Here is a 14,837-nt window from a genome sequence, read left to right as displayed (position 1 = left end):
TCTCCGCCGCTGCCGCCTTTTGTGGCGCCCGGCGGCGGAATGGCAGCTCGCGGGGGACTCAGCCGCCCGCCTGGCTCTCCCCGGGCCGCCGTGAGCGGGTGAGCCGCACGCAGAAACGGCGGTGCCGGCCCGGAGAGGAGAGGCGAGCCTTGCGCGCGAGAGGCGAGCGCCCCTGCCCGGCGCCCGGCGCGCTCTCCGCCTTCCTGGCCTGGCTCGCTCGCTCGCTCGCTCGCGCACTCACTCCCTCCTCCTCCCCCTTCCTCCGGGGCCCTGCCTCCTCCCTCGATCCCGGGCTGGATGACTGAGGCATTTCAGACGTGGGCTGAGCCAGCGCCGGCGAGCGAGCTCCGGGGCTGCAGCGATCTCTCGATAAGCCACCTAGAGGCGACTTTGCGCGCGCTCCCCTGTGGCTCCCCGCCCTCCCTCTGATCATGTTGACATATTCACAGGACAGGCAGTAGTACCGATGCGGCGCTGCGACGTTACAGTTTCCGACACCTTCTTTTTATAACTCGGCTCTATCCCCCAGCACTCGACCTGTGAAAACCACGCCTATGCAGCAACACAATTGGTCCGAAAGCGTCAAAGAGCCAATCAAGAGGCCTCCGGCTCCCCGCAGCCCACAGCAGAGCCCGACCTTCTAGAGCCGCCGAGCAGACGCCCGGGGAATTCTAGAGGCGGAGGAGGGTGGCGCGGAGCTCTCGCTCGCTCGCTCTCGCTCCCTCCCTCTGCTCGCGCTCCCTCTCCCACTCCGTCCCCCGCTCTCCACTCTGTTTCTCTCTCTCTCTCTCTCTCTCCCTCTCTCTCTCCCCCTCTCCCCCTTTCATTCCCCCCACTAAATCCTCCCTGCCCAGCGCGTCTGGACGCAGATTTAGGAAGCGATTTCGCTCACGTTTTAGGACAAGGAAGACAGGCGCGGGAGGAGAGCACGGCAGGACTCCGATTGCAACCCAGACACCCTCCGGAGGCTCCGGAGCAGAGGAAGGAGGAGGAGGGCGAACGGAAGCCAGTTTGCTGTTCAAGTTTTGATAGCGCTGGTAGAAGAGAGCTTAAATCAGAGAGTTGTTGTTGTTGGCTTTTTTTTTTTTTTTTTAAGGCGAGAGACTTTTCCGCTCTCTCGCTCGCTGGGGAAGCCGGGTGTAGCGCAACTGCGGGCGCCTCCAGCGAGAAGAGAGGGAAAGGAAGACAGACAGGGGGGCGGGGAAGAAGAAGGAGAAGACAAGGTAAAAAGTCTCCGAGCGGAGCGGTTCGCATTTGCAACAAAGAACTGGGGGCTGGGGAGCCATTCCCGGGACCTGGGGCTGCGGTGTCTCTTTCGGCGAAGCCGCGGGCTCGGGCGCGGGTGAGACCCTGCTCGCTCCCCTCGCCCCGTGAAACCGACTTCCAGGAGCGGCTTTTTAAAAAAACGCAAGGCACAAGGACAGTCACCCAAGCGACTATGTCTCCTGACTTCTCGCCTTGTCCTCTTTGAAAGCGGCATCCCTCTCCCCAAAAGACACTTTTCCTCCCTCTTCCCTAGAGTGCTAGAGTGGTGGTTCCCCCCGTTTCTTCTTTCTTTTTCTTTTCTTTTCTTTCTTTCTTTCTTTTTTTTTTTTTTTTTTTTCCAAACTATGTGCTGCTGTTAAAAACCAAAAACAAAACCAAACAACAGCTGAGGACTTGTCCCCGGCTGGAGCCCAGCGCCCCGCCTGGAGTGGATGAGCCTCTCCATGAGAGATCCGGTCATTCCTGGGACAAGCATGGCCTACCATCCGTTCCTACCTCACCGGGCGCCGGACTTCGCCATGAGCGCGGTGCTGGGTCACCAGCCGCCCTTCTTCCCCGCGCTGACGCTGCCTCCCAACGGCGCGGCGGCGCTCTCGCTGCCGGGCGCCCTGGCCAAGCCGATCATGGATCAATTGGTGGGGGCGGCTGAGACTGGCCTCCCTTTCTCGTCCCTGGGGCCCCAGGCGCATCTGAGGCCTCTGAAGACCATGGAGCCCGAAGAAGAAGTGGAGGATGACCCCAAGGTGCACCTCGAGGCCAAAGAACTTTGGGATCAGTTCCACAAGCGGGGCACGGAGATGGTCATTACCAAGTCGGGAAGGTAAGCAAGTGGCAGCCCCCCCCCCCAAAGTATTGCACTTCCCCCCCCCCTTCCCACCCCTTCCCTTTATCTGTTCCCAGCGCGATTGGTTTGCCGGTTAATTTGGGCTTAAAGAAAAACTTAGGTCCTCCGAACTGTGTGTAGACATTCTCCGGCCCTGTTTCTGTGGCAGGAAATTTCGGCTTACCTGGACGTCTGCAGGGGGGGTCGTTTCTCCTACCTAGCTCTGCATCCTGGATTTCCCAACAGGCTGGATAGACTCTCTTCAAGGGAGCACAGACGCAATTGCAGGAAGAAAGAAAACCACCCCACTCCAGGAAATTCACTGTGGCAAACCTTTCTATGCCTATATTTTTGTTATGTTCTGTTTGGTTTGTCTCATTTTGTTCTCAGAGAGAACAACTGGACACCCTTTAGTGTGGTCGTGGGAGACCTGACACTAGGCTCTCTACTTGCCCTTTCTGCCCTCCAGCCAGCCTCTGGGTCTGCAGGGGCACCTGAGTGTGCCTCTGGAAGGGTCACAGAGAAATTTGGGTTTGTGTGTCCACACCGATTCACGTGTCTGTAATCCGAGGGAGAGTTGAGGCAATTTTGGATCATTAAGATTATGTTCGCAGATTCAAGGAGCCAGTGGAGACACACATGCTGGTTTTTAACGTGTGAATCTTATCAACCATATTTCATATAACTTTCACAAGGCCCTTGCCTGACCGAAACCTGCCTGTCCCTTAAAATCACTGATTCTTTTTTTATGGCCTTGAAGCCCATATGAAGGCTCAATATTACGAGAATAAAAACAAAATTCCTCTCTTCGTGTCTTGAGCTTTCAGTGTCTATCCTAGCTAAAAAGGAGGCCAGCGTTTGGCAGAAAATTTCTCAAACCCAGGAGACATTTCCTCAGTTTCACATCGAAGTGCTTCCTTTTCAGCCGAGACTCTAGAAGGCCAACACTCCTGGGAAGTAAAAGTCAGTTTGGGGCCGATCTGAGCCATGGGAGAAACGCGGTTAGCCCGCGTGTTAGGCGAATTAGTTATCAGGCCCAGGAGTCCAGCCTGCGCTACAAAATTCGTTTTGAGAACTCACGAAGGCCGCTTTCATTTCGCCAGCGGCGGGATTCCTGTTCCGTAGGGGAGGGTGGCGGTATATTTCCTTGATAAGTTTAACATATTCTCATCAGTGGAGTGGTGGAAAATTCTAGCCTCGACTGACCTCAACTTTACTAAAATGCTACTCCAAGCTATTTAGAAGTAGACACTCAAAGGGGAGGAGCACAGGCAAGAATTTGTCTGCAAAGAGGGCCATCTGTGAAGTCCTACAAGAGGAAAAAATTGTGGAGAAAGTATTAGACACTGCAGAGAATTGTAGGGCAATATTCACTTGTTTTGAACCTTGGGGCATTCCCGGATAGAGAAACTGGGCATATGCAATGCTTGGGACATGGAAGGGATACGATTCTGCACTGAGTAGCCCTCCTCTGACACCAAAGCCTCATCAGTCAATCACAATAGAAAAGTTTTAAGTTTGATTTAAACATTTTAGGGTAAATAAGGAATCTGACCCCAGAGTCTGAGTGATTTCTTTTTCTTTTCTCTTGTTTTCTCTTCCCTCCAATTGTAGGCGAATGTTTCCTCCATTTAAAGTAAGATGTTCTGGGTTGGATAAAAAGGCCAAATATATCTTGTTGATGGACATTATAGCTGCTGATGACTGTCGATATAAATTTCATAATTCTCGGTGGATGGTGGCGGGTAAGGCTGACCCTGAAATGCCAAAGAGAATGTACATTCACCCAGACAGCCCTGCTACGGGGGAACAGTGGATGTCCAAAGTTGTCACTTTCCACAAACTGAAACTCACCAACAACATTTCGGACAAACACGGATTTGTAAGTTTTCACCGCTCCCGCTCTAGTCAGTAAAATTTCCTCTTTCTTCACCCTAGCAAAGGCAGTGCTTCCCCTCTCCTTGCAAAAATCACCAGTTTCTGCTCAGACCTCTCCCTTGCTCTCTGTTGCTAAGCATAGCAAAGTTGTTCGATCCGAAACAGCCAGAGAGAGGATTCCCCGAGTGTTTCTCTTCGGATAATGGAAGGCCTGGCGTTCCTTTAAAAAAAAAAAAAAAAAGAAAGAAAAGAAAGAAAGAATCGAGGGCCAGAACACTGACCGCTCACGTTCTGTGGCAGTCCCAGATCTTGGTAAATGGCTGACAGTGAAGTTAAAAACCAGTTAAGATAACAAAATCCATTTTAAAGTTCCGTGTTCTCCAGGGATTGGTGCTGAGCTCTCTGAAAACTTCTGTTTTGAACCCAGCCATATTATTTCTCGCGGGAGTTTTAAGGTTAAGGAGTTTTAACCAAGGGCTACAATTGTTAAAGGGGTGACTGCATTTTTTGAAAGATTTCTTTCTTTTGTGAAAATAGTATATGGGCCTGAGGTGGAAGTCAGGTTTACTAGAAATGAGGCTGGAGTTCTCCAGGATGAAAATTGCTGTGCGTGTCTGTGTGTATTGGGAGTGTATAGAAATCGATTCCGTGGGAAAGTCCTTAGAAACTTTTAGGAGACCAGAATTGCTTATAAAAATCAAAACACCTTTTGCCCCCAGCCCCCTACCTCTCCCCAACATTTCAGTAAAATAAAGCTGAGTGATAAGGGAGGAATCAGCAGAGAGATTAGGCCCCAGAAGAGTGAATGGCACGGAAGTATCTTCAGCGGGCCAGGATTGCCTTTGAAGCCCTTGATTTGATTAAGGCATAAATATTCCCTCTCTAGAGTTCAACCTTTCAGGGCTTTAAGTGGATTGGGCTCGTCAATTAGTGGGCGCTTAAAGGACTGAATCATTTTGTAAATTAAAATGCATGTTTTTCTCTATCTTTTAAGACTTTGGCCTTCCCAAGTGATCACGCAACGTGGCAGGGGAATTATAGTTTTGGTACTCAGGTAGGCTAGGGTTCAAGGTATGAACGGACCTTAGGTGGTGAGGGTGGGGGGTACCCTTTGGAAATTGAAGAGCAATTTGGATTCTCCAGAAGAGGATGTCTGTGGAGCGGAATGTGCCCAAAGAGGTGCTCCGAGGAGGTGGGCTTGGCCTAAGCCGTCGGTGGGGTAGACGTCAGCCTGGCAGGGGTCCTGAGGTCCCGTTGGTCCTACTAAACCACCCCCCCCTTTTTTTTTCTGATGTCTCCCTCATCCCTGCCTTCCCGCTTCCTCCCCGCAGACAATATTGAATTCCATGCACAAATACCAGCCTCGATTCCACATTGTCAGAGCCAATGACATCTTGAAACTTCCTTATAGTACATTTCGGACTTACTTGTTCCCCGAAACCGAATTCATCGCTGTGACGGCATACCAGAACGATAAGGTAACCAAAGGCGCTTTTCTTTTTCAGGGTGGTATTTTTCCCCTCCCGCCAAAGGCCGCTCCGGGGTGAGGTGGAGAAAGTTAGGAAAGATTAGGGATGGCAGTCCGAGGTTTTTCTTCCGTGATTTGGCTCTTCCATGGAGCTTTTGGGGAAAGGGGGTCTGGGCCATCCCGAGAGGCAGGGAAGAAACAGAACAAAGCAAAACAAAAAACTTGACCAGCTAGGAATCCCACACGGAGCGAAAAGAGGTCAGACTAACTTTGCTCCTCTGGGCTGATATCTGCTCCCCCAGGGGGGGCTTTCTCTTGTTTTGAGGCTCAGCCCCTTCTCCTCCAGGAGGAAGGATCAAATATCAGGTTCCAGGTTCTAAAGGAACCCCTCTAAAAATTGAAGGTAAAAGCCATTTGGGATCTTGGAAGGAGAATCCCATTGGAGAGCAGCTTTTCTCCCCTAGCCAGAAATCCCGAGTAGCTGGTCTGGTTTTTATTACCTTTTATGCTGCTGTGTTTTTTATGGTGTGTGTGTGTGTGTGTGTGTGTGTGTGTGTTTGGAAAAACCTTCTCTGATCACAGGGGTCATGCTAATCGAGTTGTCTGAGGCTTTTGAGATGAGATGACCAAAGTCAAAATCACTTCATTGGAAGGCTTTTCCTCCCTTGGGCCTCAGACCCGGGATTAGGAGTACCCCCAAATGGAACAGCAGGCAGCCCCTGGTATATAATGTTATGGTGATTTGAAGGTCATGGGCATGTGCACTGAGACACACAGAGAAAGTGACTCTTGGTTATCTGACAACACCTTGTATCTTGAACTCAGGGTCACCGTGGGTGGGTCCTCTGGCTGGCCCTGTGGGGATATTCAGGTATGTTTCCTTAATCCGGAGACTGAGACACCAGCAGTCTTAAATACAGGAGTTTATTCCAAGAAACAAGAATCCATCCAAGGGGCCTTTTTCCCACCTCTGGGGAAATCTGTGTATATCATGTTTTTTGACCCCCCTCAAAGGGAAGGGCTTTGAAAGATTACATACCATAGTATCCATTTTGCCCCAGCATGCAAACAAAATAACATGCTTCCTCTAGACCCAGAACCCTGTGAATGTAAGTTGTTAATGTAATAATAAAATGTACCATTTCTGATCAGACAGAGAAGCCAGAGGCCTTCTCCAACCTTCTCTGGTGGCAGAGTAGATAAATGAAAACAAATGTTTTCAGTGGTCATTCAGTCCTTCGACATCTGTAATTGTCAATATTGTAATTCCTCAACCCTCCCCCCTCCCCACAAAACCCAGCAAAAAAATCAAACCCATTCTGGCACAAGGGTAGTGAAAACCCCATAAATCATTTAATTAGATTTCATAGAAAAAGTTGGTGTGCGTGCTGTGGGATGCGTGGGGGGGGGGGTAGGAAATATGCCATAACCTACTTTATGATTAATTGTGCTATATTAAAAAAAAATGAAAGCACAATTTTAAGATCTACAGGTTGTCCTGTGGACAGCTTTTGACAATCTTTCCATTTCTCAGTGCATGCTCTCAAGGCTGCTACAGAACAGAATGAGGCATTTCCTAGACAGTCCCTCATTTCAGTCTGGAATCCCTGGTTTGGCTTCCTATGGGAGATGCAAGCCATTGGTACAGTTGCTTTGATTTTTCTCTTGGTCCCCTCTGACTGGCAGACTGTGATGTCCTCTTTCTTGTCTTCAGCCCGGCATAGCCGGGTGAGTTCTTCGGGCCGTCAGATCTCTAGTAGAAAGAGTTGGGGGGCAACACCACATTCTGGAAAATGAGGCCAATGTCTCTTGCTTGCTTGTGTCTCCTTCTCTAGATAACCCAGCTAAAAATAGACAACAACCCTTTTGCAAAAGGTTTCCGGGACACTGGAAATGGCAGGAGAGAAAAAAGGTGAGTGGAGACACTCTGTATTATTTTCTCAGATAATTTGGAGAATCACTTTTCTGGGGCCCAGATCTCATCCTTTAGAAGTGGGATGCAGGCACATCTGTAGTAGTTGGAGGGGTGGGGGCAGTGGGAAATAATTTACTCCCACCCTTCCCCCTGCCTGTGGACCTCAAGACACTGTACTTTTTCCTGCCTCCTACTGGTTACCTTAAAGGAGATGAACTAGGCCACGCCATTCTCGTCTCTGGAAAGAAAAGTGTCAGGGGTAACAAATGATATAGAGATGCCTGTTAACTCCTAATTAATTGAGGTTCATCCCAGGCAGGTCCCAGGAAAGGACTAAACCATTCACAAAATACTTTGGAATTTTTGCAGTCTTGTCTTGCAAATACCATCAGACAGAACTGAGGCCCCTTGAGAAGTCTATGGCTCCCTCCTTCATGGGTATATGTATCATTTTGCATGAAGCAGACAGCTGGAGAGTGTATGGAAGACGCTCTCCCCTCCCCCACCAGCTTTCAAAGAATTTCTAAAATCCAGTAAATCAGTCTAGATCTTTAACCTATCCCCTTGCGGGGTGGGGGTGAGCATGGCAAAAAGAATTTCTAACATCTAAATGGATTTTTTTTTTTTTTTACTCCGGTTATGATTAATTAATGCGCTGGTAAAACAATTAAAGTGCACCACGAAGGAAGCCACTTCCTCCCAGTCTTAGCAAGGAGTCGAGTCAGGAGTGTGTAGGCTGCTGGTGCTCACCAGTTTGGGCACCCAGGTCCCCTCCTTCTCTGTAAGGCCTGCCATTCACCTGTCTCTGGCCCATGGCTTTTCCCTAAAAAAAAGGCACCTTCCTCCAACCCCCACCCCTCCCCATCCTGTGCCATACTCTTCAGCCTAGTTACAGCGTCAAGAACCATGCTTGGGTCTCTGTGGCTGCCTTGGAGCAAGCAGGTGTCCGAGACCACTTGATGTGTTGTCCACAGGTGGTGGGCAGGGTGAGGTGAGCCCAGGCCGGGTCTTTGGAGGGGGTGAGGCAAACAAAGGGGAGGGGTCTAGATGTACCCTTGGTCTGTAATGACGGGTGTGGGTTTCTGCCACAGAAAACAGCTCACCCTACAGTCCATGAGAGTGTTCGATGACAGACACAAAAAGGAGAATGGCACCTCAGACGAGTCCTCCAGCGAACAGGCAGCCTTCAACTGCTTCGCTCAGTCCTCATCTCCCGCTGTCTCCACTGTAGGGACTTCGAACCTCAAAGGTAGGCCTGGTCACCTCTGGTTTCTCCACTCCAGGTCTGTGAGGGGAGGTGCTGGAGTGAGGGGTGGGTATCTGGGAGAGTTGGGGGCAGGGCGCTCACCAGGGAACCGGCCCTTCAAAAATGTCAGGTGCTTCTAGAAGCTTCTAAGCAAGAGCCAAAGTTCCAAAAATGTGGCCAGGTATGTCCCCCTCTGGAAATTGTATACAGGAGAGCTCAGAACCCCTTCCCCCAAACCTTGATTCGGCTGAGGGTGGAGTGTCTGCATGTTTCAACTCTGTGGAGCCAGCCTTGAAAACTTGTGTCAAGCACTTAGGTCTCTGTCCCTCCACTGTCTCCAACCAAGCAACTGCTGACGTCTTGACTATCTTTGAGCTCTAGATTTAAATGTGTTGGGGGGCACGTAGGGGGAGAGGCAAGGGATTCTTTGTGCCACCTGGAACAAGGAAGGTGGCTGAGAAAACATCCAGCCCCAGAGCAGCAGTGGGCACTGGGAGAGAAATCAGAGCCCTAGGGATCTGAGTGGGGGGAGGGGGGAGAGGGGGAGGGGACAAGAAGGTTCAAATCCCCAGTTAGTTCCTGTGTTTAAAGAGCAAGCACTATTTATTTCTCTCCCTCTCAAGGGGAGGAAACCTGTTTTTAAGTTAATCAAAATGAAAGCCCATTATGACTGCCATCCTTTTAAACTTTACACATAAAATTGGATCCCTTTTTCTTTCTTTCTTTTCTTTTTTTATTTTTTTTTTTTCTGGTAGGACACCCACAGAGGGTGTGGTGACAGCAAAAGAGAATCTGTGATTGTCTCTGGGCAGTGAGCAGCAGGCTGCTCCCATCTCTGTCTGCGGGGACAGGGGCACACAGAAGGCTCCGCAGAGTGTGTTGGGGGAGGGGAGGGTTTTCATTTCTGCCACTACCAATTCAGATGCCAGGGTTCAAACGAATCCTTCTGAAAGAATTCACAAATTTGTGAACAAAGACTCTGAAGAGTAACTAGGTGTTCCCAAAGTGCGTTTTAGGAGGAGTTTAATTTTTAAGAAAAGGAAATACAGTGGAGTCGGGGAAAGACGGGGGTGGGCGGGGAAGCTTTGACACAGGAGGAGCTCAATGGATGATTGTAAAAAATAGTAAAATCCACTAGCGGTTGGGAGAAGAGGTTCATTCGACCTAAATATTTTAAACTCATTCATTGCTAGTTTATTGATACATCCCACTAAAGTTGGGAGCTATCATCGCTCCCACTTTGCAGATGAGGAAACTGAGGCACAGAGAGCTTAAGGGGTGTGCGGAGGGACCACCCAGCTTGTAAATGGCCGGGCTGGAGTTCCACTGGCCCCGATTGGAGCTCACGTCCTTCCGCTTGGCTTTTGTTCCCGTGTCCTCTGGTAGATCTGTGTCCCAGCGAGGGTGAGAGCGACGCCGAGGCCGACAGCAAAGAGGAGCACGGCCCGGAGGCCTGCGACGCGGCCAAGATCTCCACGACCACGTCGGAGGAGCCTTGCCGCGACAAGGGCAGCCCCGCGGTCAAGGCGCACCTCTTCGCCGCCGAGCCCGGCGGCCGGCCTCGGGACGCCGGGCGGCTGGACAAGGCGTCGCCCGACTCGCGCCACAGCCCGGCCACCATCTCGTCCAGCACCCGCGGCCTGGGCGCGGAGGAGCGCCGGAGCCCCGGCCGCGAGGGCGCGGCCACGTCCAAGGCCGAGGAGGCGCGCGCGCTGCCGGGCAAAGAGGCCTTTGCGCCGCTCACGGTGCAGACGGACGCGGCCGCCGCACACCTGGGCCAGGGCCCCCTGCCGGGCCTCGGCTTCGCCCCGGGCCTGGCCGGCCAGCAGTTCTTCAACGGGCACCCGCTCTTCCTGCACCCCGGCCAGTTCGCCATGGGGGGCGCCTTCTCCAGCATGGCGGCGGGCATGGGGCCCCTGCTGGCCACCGTGTCCGGGGCCTCCACCGGCGTCTCGGGCCTGGATTCCACGGCCATGGCCTCCGCCGCGGCGCAGGGACTGTCGGGGGCGTCGGCGGCCACCCTGCCTTTCCACCTCCAGCCGCATGTCCTGGCCTCCCAGGTAATAATGAGGGCTCTACCCCCGCTCTCCATGGTTTCCCAGACCCTCACCCAGAGCCCCTCGGTGAGGAGCTTTGAAGAAGAACGATGATAGTAGTACTAGTAATAATTGTTAAGGCCAAGAGTTAACCTCATGGACTCGGCATAATCTCACACTTTCCCCAAAAGCTTAAAAAAATTCTTTCGAAAGTTCAGGACTGTTTACGGTAGAGTAGCTGGGTAGTAGTAATGATAGTGAAGCTGTGCCTAGCACTGAGGTCACATTTGGTCTATTCTGACTTCAGTGGCCCTACCGTCACCTCCAGTTAATAGAGGAGGTGGCGGAGGCCCAGAGATGTTGGGTAACTTATCCAAAGTCACACAGCTGGTAAGTGCTGGGGCAGAGACTCTACCCCAGGGCTTTTTTCAGGGTCTCTGATTCTAGCTTCAAAGTGGGAATGTCTCTTATCTCTTAAATGGCTCCTAGCCAACCAGCCACCAGGAATCAGACAAGGGGGGGACCATGGCCTGGGGAGGGGAGCTGACTCTCCTAGGGTGGGAGTTGAGTCCTGAACCTTTCCTGCCAGTGGGAACCTTGTCCCCTGTCCCCCAAAGGGTTAACAGTTTGTGCCTAGTGGGAAATGTCAGGATAGGGGCAGGCCTGGCAGCCTCTGTGTGGTTCAGACAGCTGTGCTGGGGTGCAGGGCAGCTGGGGAAAAGTCCTGGGCCTCTGGAAATGCTCTGAACCCAGCGACGAGGTTCTGTGGGGTTTTCTGCACGTCCTTTCTTTTGTTTTGTCTGAGTACATTCGTCTCCCTTCTCTGAGCCAAGAAGCAATGTTGTCCTCCCCTCTTGGGGGGATGAGGGAACTGAGAACAGGGTTGGCTGGCTTCTGGCCTTTTCCCATTGCTCTCCTGTCTGTGAGCCCCTCCTGGGTCACCTTGTCCTAAGTGGGCTGTGGACAGGTGGGCAAGAGGCTGCCTGGGCACACAAGTATTAATGGTACCCCAAGGCCAAGGTCAGAGAGAACTAGCCCAGCCCAGGCTGGGGTGCCTACATTTTAAATTCTGCTTCTGCCACCGAGGGAGGGACTTTCTGCTCCTCTGGGGCTCACCTCAGTTTCTCCATCTGAAACACCAATATCAGGCTGGGTGATTTCTTTGTCTTTAGAGCAAATGCCTTTTGCACCCTCGACCCCCAATTTCCTTTAGCTTAAGGATCATCTCTAGATTTTGTTTTTTCCCTCATTTGAGAAACTTCTGGAATTAGAGTGGGATGGCTGTGTTGGGGGTGGGGGAGGAAGAATGAAAGAAATGTATGTCCCATAATGTATGCCCTGTGGCAGTTTTCAGTCAGCTACCTTAGCTGTGGCTGGCCTAGACTGCTGCCCCATTTAACAGGTGCAACAGCTGACCCCCCAGTGGGAGAATTTCTAGCAGTTCTATTGGCCAGGTGCCCCGTGGAGCACATTGCAGGCCTCAGCTCATTTAATATCCAGAGTCCCAATCACTGCATGAACTATTTAGTATTGCTCTGGATTCCACCCCCCCCCCCCCAAGAACGCTGAGGCGGGCCTAGAGAAGGAAGTTTGAGTGTCCCCACCACCACCACCACCACCGCGCAAGAGATCAAGGATTTGCCAGAGGTCCCAGGGTGGAGGTGGTGGGCTTGGGGGTTGGGGGTGGGTAGATGGACGGAGGAGATTGGCTCCTCCCCGGCGCGCAACCCCTGCTCACCGCCTGCGTTTCTCTCCTCCTGCCTCCTCCCCACCCTTCCCCGCAGGGCCTGGCCATGTCGCCCTTCGGAAGCCTGTTCCCTTACCCCTACACGTACATGGCCGCCGCCGCGGCTGCGTCTTCGGCCGCGGCCTCCAGCTCCGTGCACCGTCACCCCTTCCTCAACCTGAACACCATGCGCCCGCGGCTGCGCTACAGCCCCTACTCCATCCCCATGCCGGTCCCGGACAGCAGCAGCCTGCTCGCCACCGCCCTGCCGTCCATGGCCGCGGCCGCGGGGCCCCTGGACGGCAAAGCCGCCGCGCTGGCCGCCAGCCCGGCCTCGGTGGCCGTGGACTCAGGCTCAGAACTCAACAGCCGCGCCTCCACGCTCTCCTCCAGCTCTGTGTCCTTGTCGCCCAAACTCTGCCCCGAGAAGGAGGCGGCCACCAGCGAACTGCAGAACATCCAGCGGTTGGTCAGCGGCTTGGAAGCCAAGCCGGACAGGTCCCGCAGCGGGTCCCCGTAAACCCCTCCCTAGAAAAATCTCTTCATTCCAGCCCAGTCCAGTCTGCCGTGCACTTTGTTGGATGTAAACTAAACCACGGGCGCTCAGGGGGCTTGGCCGCTTCTTTGTGCAGTCCTGCCTGGGAAGGGGTGCCGGACTCCCTCTAGAGAATGTGCTAGAAACAGGCCCTGTCGTCTTGGCGTGGTTTATATATCCGGGATCTGGTTCAGATTCTGGGGCTCAGAAATGTCTGTTTCGTGGAGCTGTTTGGGGTGGGAGCAAAAGCGTTTTATGACCAGAGCACCTCCAGCCAGGCTGGTCTGGGAGCTATGGGAAGGAAGCAAAAGGTAGCCAGGCCCACCAGGAGGGGAGGTGTTGAAAGGCTTCTCCCCCAGTGCAGATTTATATATTTTTTTCCTTCACCGTGTCAAGTAGAAACAAAAAGAAAATTTAAAAAATATATATATATATACTGGGGACAAATGAATACATAAACATGATTCTGTTTGTGAAGATTAAAAACTTTATAGTGACTTGCGTATCAGTTCTAAATAAATGACTGTGTGGGGAAGGAAGTCATTGCCACCTTGTTTGGTCTCTATTAAGGAAATCTGTGTCTTTTTAATATTCTTGTGATGTTTAAAGAGCCGCTATAGGTCTCTCCTTGCATGTTCCACAGTAATGTATTTGTGGGTTTTATTTTGAAATGCTTGCTTTTAGAGAGAAAACATGACCCCACACCTTTCTCCCCTCCCCCCCTTCTCTGCCCTCCCAACGGCAACCCCAAGGGGGAGGATTTAAAGGGAAGGGGTGGGGAAAACACAAAAAATGAATTTATTTTATCTAAGCTATGTAGCAGGATTTATGTCCTCTGTCAGTTCGTTCTCTTTCCTGTATATGCAATAACAAGGTTTTAAGAAAAATAATAAAGAAGAAGCGAGACTATTAGACAAAGTATTTATGTAATTATTTGATAACTCTTGTAAATAGGTAGAATATGAATGCTCGGAAAATTAAACCTTTAATTTATTGACGTTGTACATAGCTCTATGTAAATAGGGTCGCAGCTGTCAGGTTTTGTCGTCTTATTTTGCTTTCGTCAATTTTATTTCAAGGTAAAGGATCGCTTTTAAAACCAGAAAACACTTTCCTGCACCGACACCAACACACTTTCAAGAGTTGCCTGCAAAAAAAAAAAAAAAAAGAAAAAAAAGAAAAGGAAAAAAAAGCTGTTTTTTTTTTTTTTTAATGTCCAAGAGTGGTGGAAGGTGCCATTGCCTATGTCACCCCAAACTGGGGAGGTGATGCCACATCCCAGCTCACCTTAAAATTCCTTAAAACACCCCAAGTGTGGTTCTGAGATTGCTTAGGGGTGGGTTTGGGGGGGTGGGGAGTGCAGAGGCTGTGGTTTGACTTTCTAATTTTTCTTTTGTATTTGTATTTGCTAGTCTGATTTCTTCAAAACGGAGTGGGATTGACTACTGTCTTCAGTATTGGTGGTGTTTTGAATTGGTGCCTATAGAGAGTCACAGTTCACAAGTCAGGTGCTGAGAGATGGTTTAAAGACAAAAATTCATGAAGGTATATTTTGTGTTATAATTGTGGATGAGTTCTTTGGTTTTCTGTATTTCTTCTTCCCTCTTTAAAACATCATTGAAATTTCAATAAATTTTTATTGAAATGTCTCTGGGCCTCGTGTTAAGTGTTTTCTTGAGAAAACTTTGCTGCTACAGGAGTCTTTCCGTCGGTGCTCGCTTCCTCTCTCCCCCCTTGCTTTGCCTTTAAGTCATTAAGACCGCCCCCACGGAACCCAAATGAGCTGTCACTCAAGTGGCAAAGCTAAAAACAAAAGTCCCTTACTGGGGCGAAGGGAGCCGCTTCAATCTGAAATTACTTTTCCTTTAAATTAGGGAGCAAAACGAGAGACGGAAAGAGGGCTGATTAGAATTGGGTAGAACAGCAATTTCAGATACTTAAGTT

At 51.0% G+C, this 14,837-nt stretch overlaps 2 protein-coding genes across 3 annotated transcripts in view; one reads left to right on the top strand and one right to left on the bottom strand.

The window, feature by feature from the left end:
- LOC101687023 overlaps positions 1–974 on the bottom strand; it is a 46,874-nt gene extending 45,900 nt beyond the window's left edge. Inside the window, exon 1 of the mRNA XM_045073693.1 lies at positions 893–974. The gene's annotated coding sequence lies outside the window, so the exon portion shown is untranslated. The remainder of the gene's footprint in view (positions 1–892) is intronic.
- Positions 528–14,542, top strand: TBX3 (T-box transcription factor 3). 2 transcript variants are annotated; one of them, XM_045073690.1, is made up of 8 exons: positions 528–2,086; positions 3,704–3,971; positions 4,962–5,021; positions 5,299–5,445; positions 7,271–7,347; positions 8,442–8,599; positions 9,983–10,656; positions 12,417–14,542. In XM_045073690.1, the coding sequence occupies exons 1-8, from the start codon at positions 1,698–1,700 to the stop codon at positions 12,876–12,878; spliced, it is 2,235 nt and encodes a 744-aa protein (XP_044929625.1). In that variant the 5' UTR covers positions 528–1,697; the 3' UTR covers positions 12,879–14,542. The 2 variants fall into 2 exon arrangements, with proteins under 2 accessions (XP_044929625.1, XP_044929626.1); XM_045073691.1 differs by lacking the exon at positions 4,962–5,021 and having other exon boundaries at positions 530–2,086.
- Positions 14,543–14,837: the final 295 nt, after the last annotated feature.

The sequence above is a fragment of the Mustela putorius genome, unplaced genomic scaffold (assembly GCF_011764305.1).
Source record: "Mustela putorius furo isolate JIRA1106 unplaced genomic scaffold, ASM1176430v1.1 tig00537248_pilon_pilon_pilon, whole genome shotgun sequence".
Lineage (NCBI taxonomy): Eukaryota > Metazoa > Chordata > Mammalia > Carnivora > Mustelidae > Mustela > Mustela putorius.
Note: the sequence above shows the minus strand (reverse complement) of the source record. Positions and strands in the feature narration are given on the sequence as shown.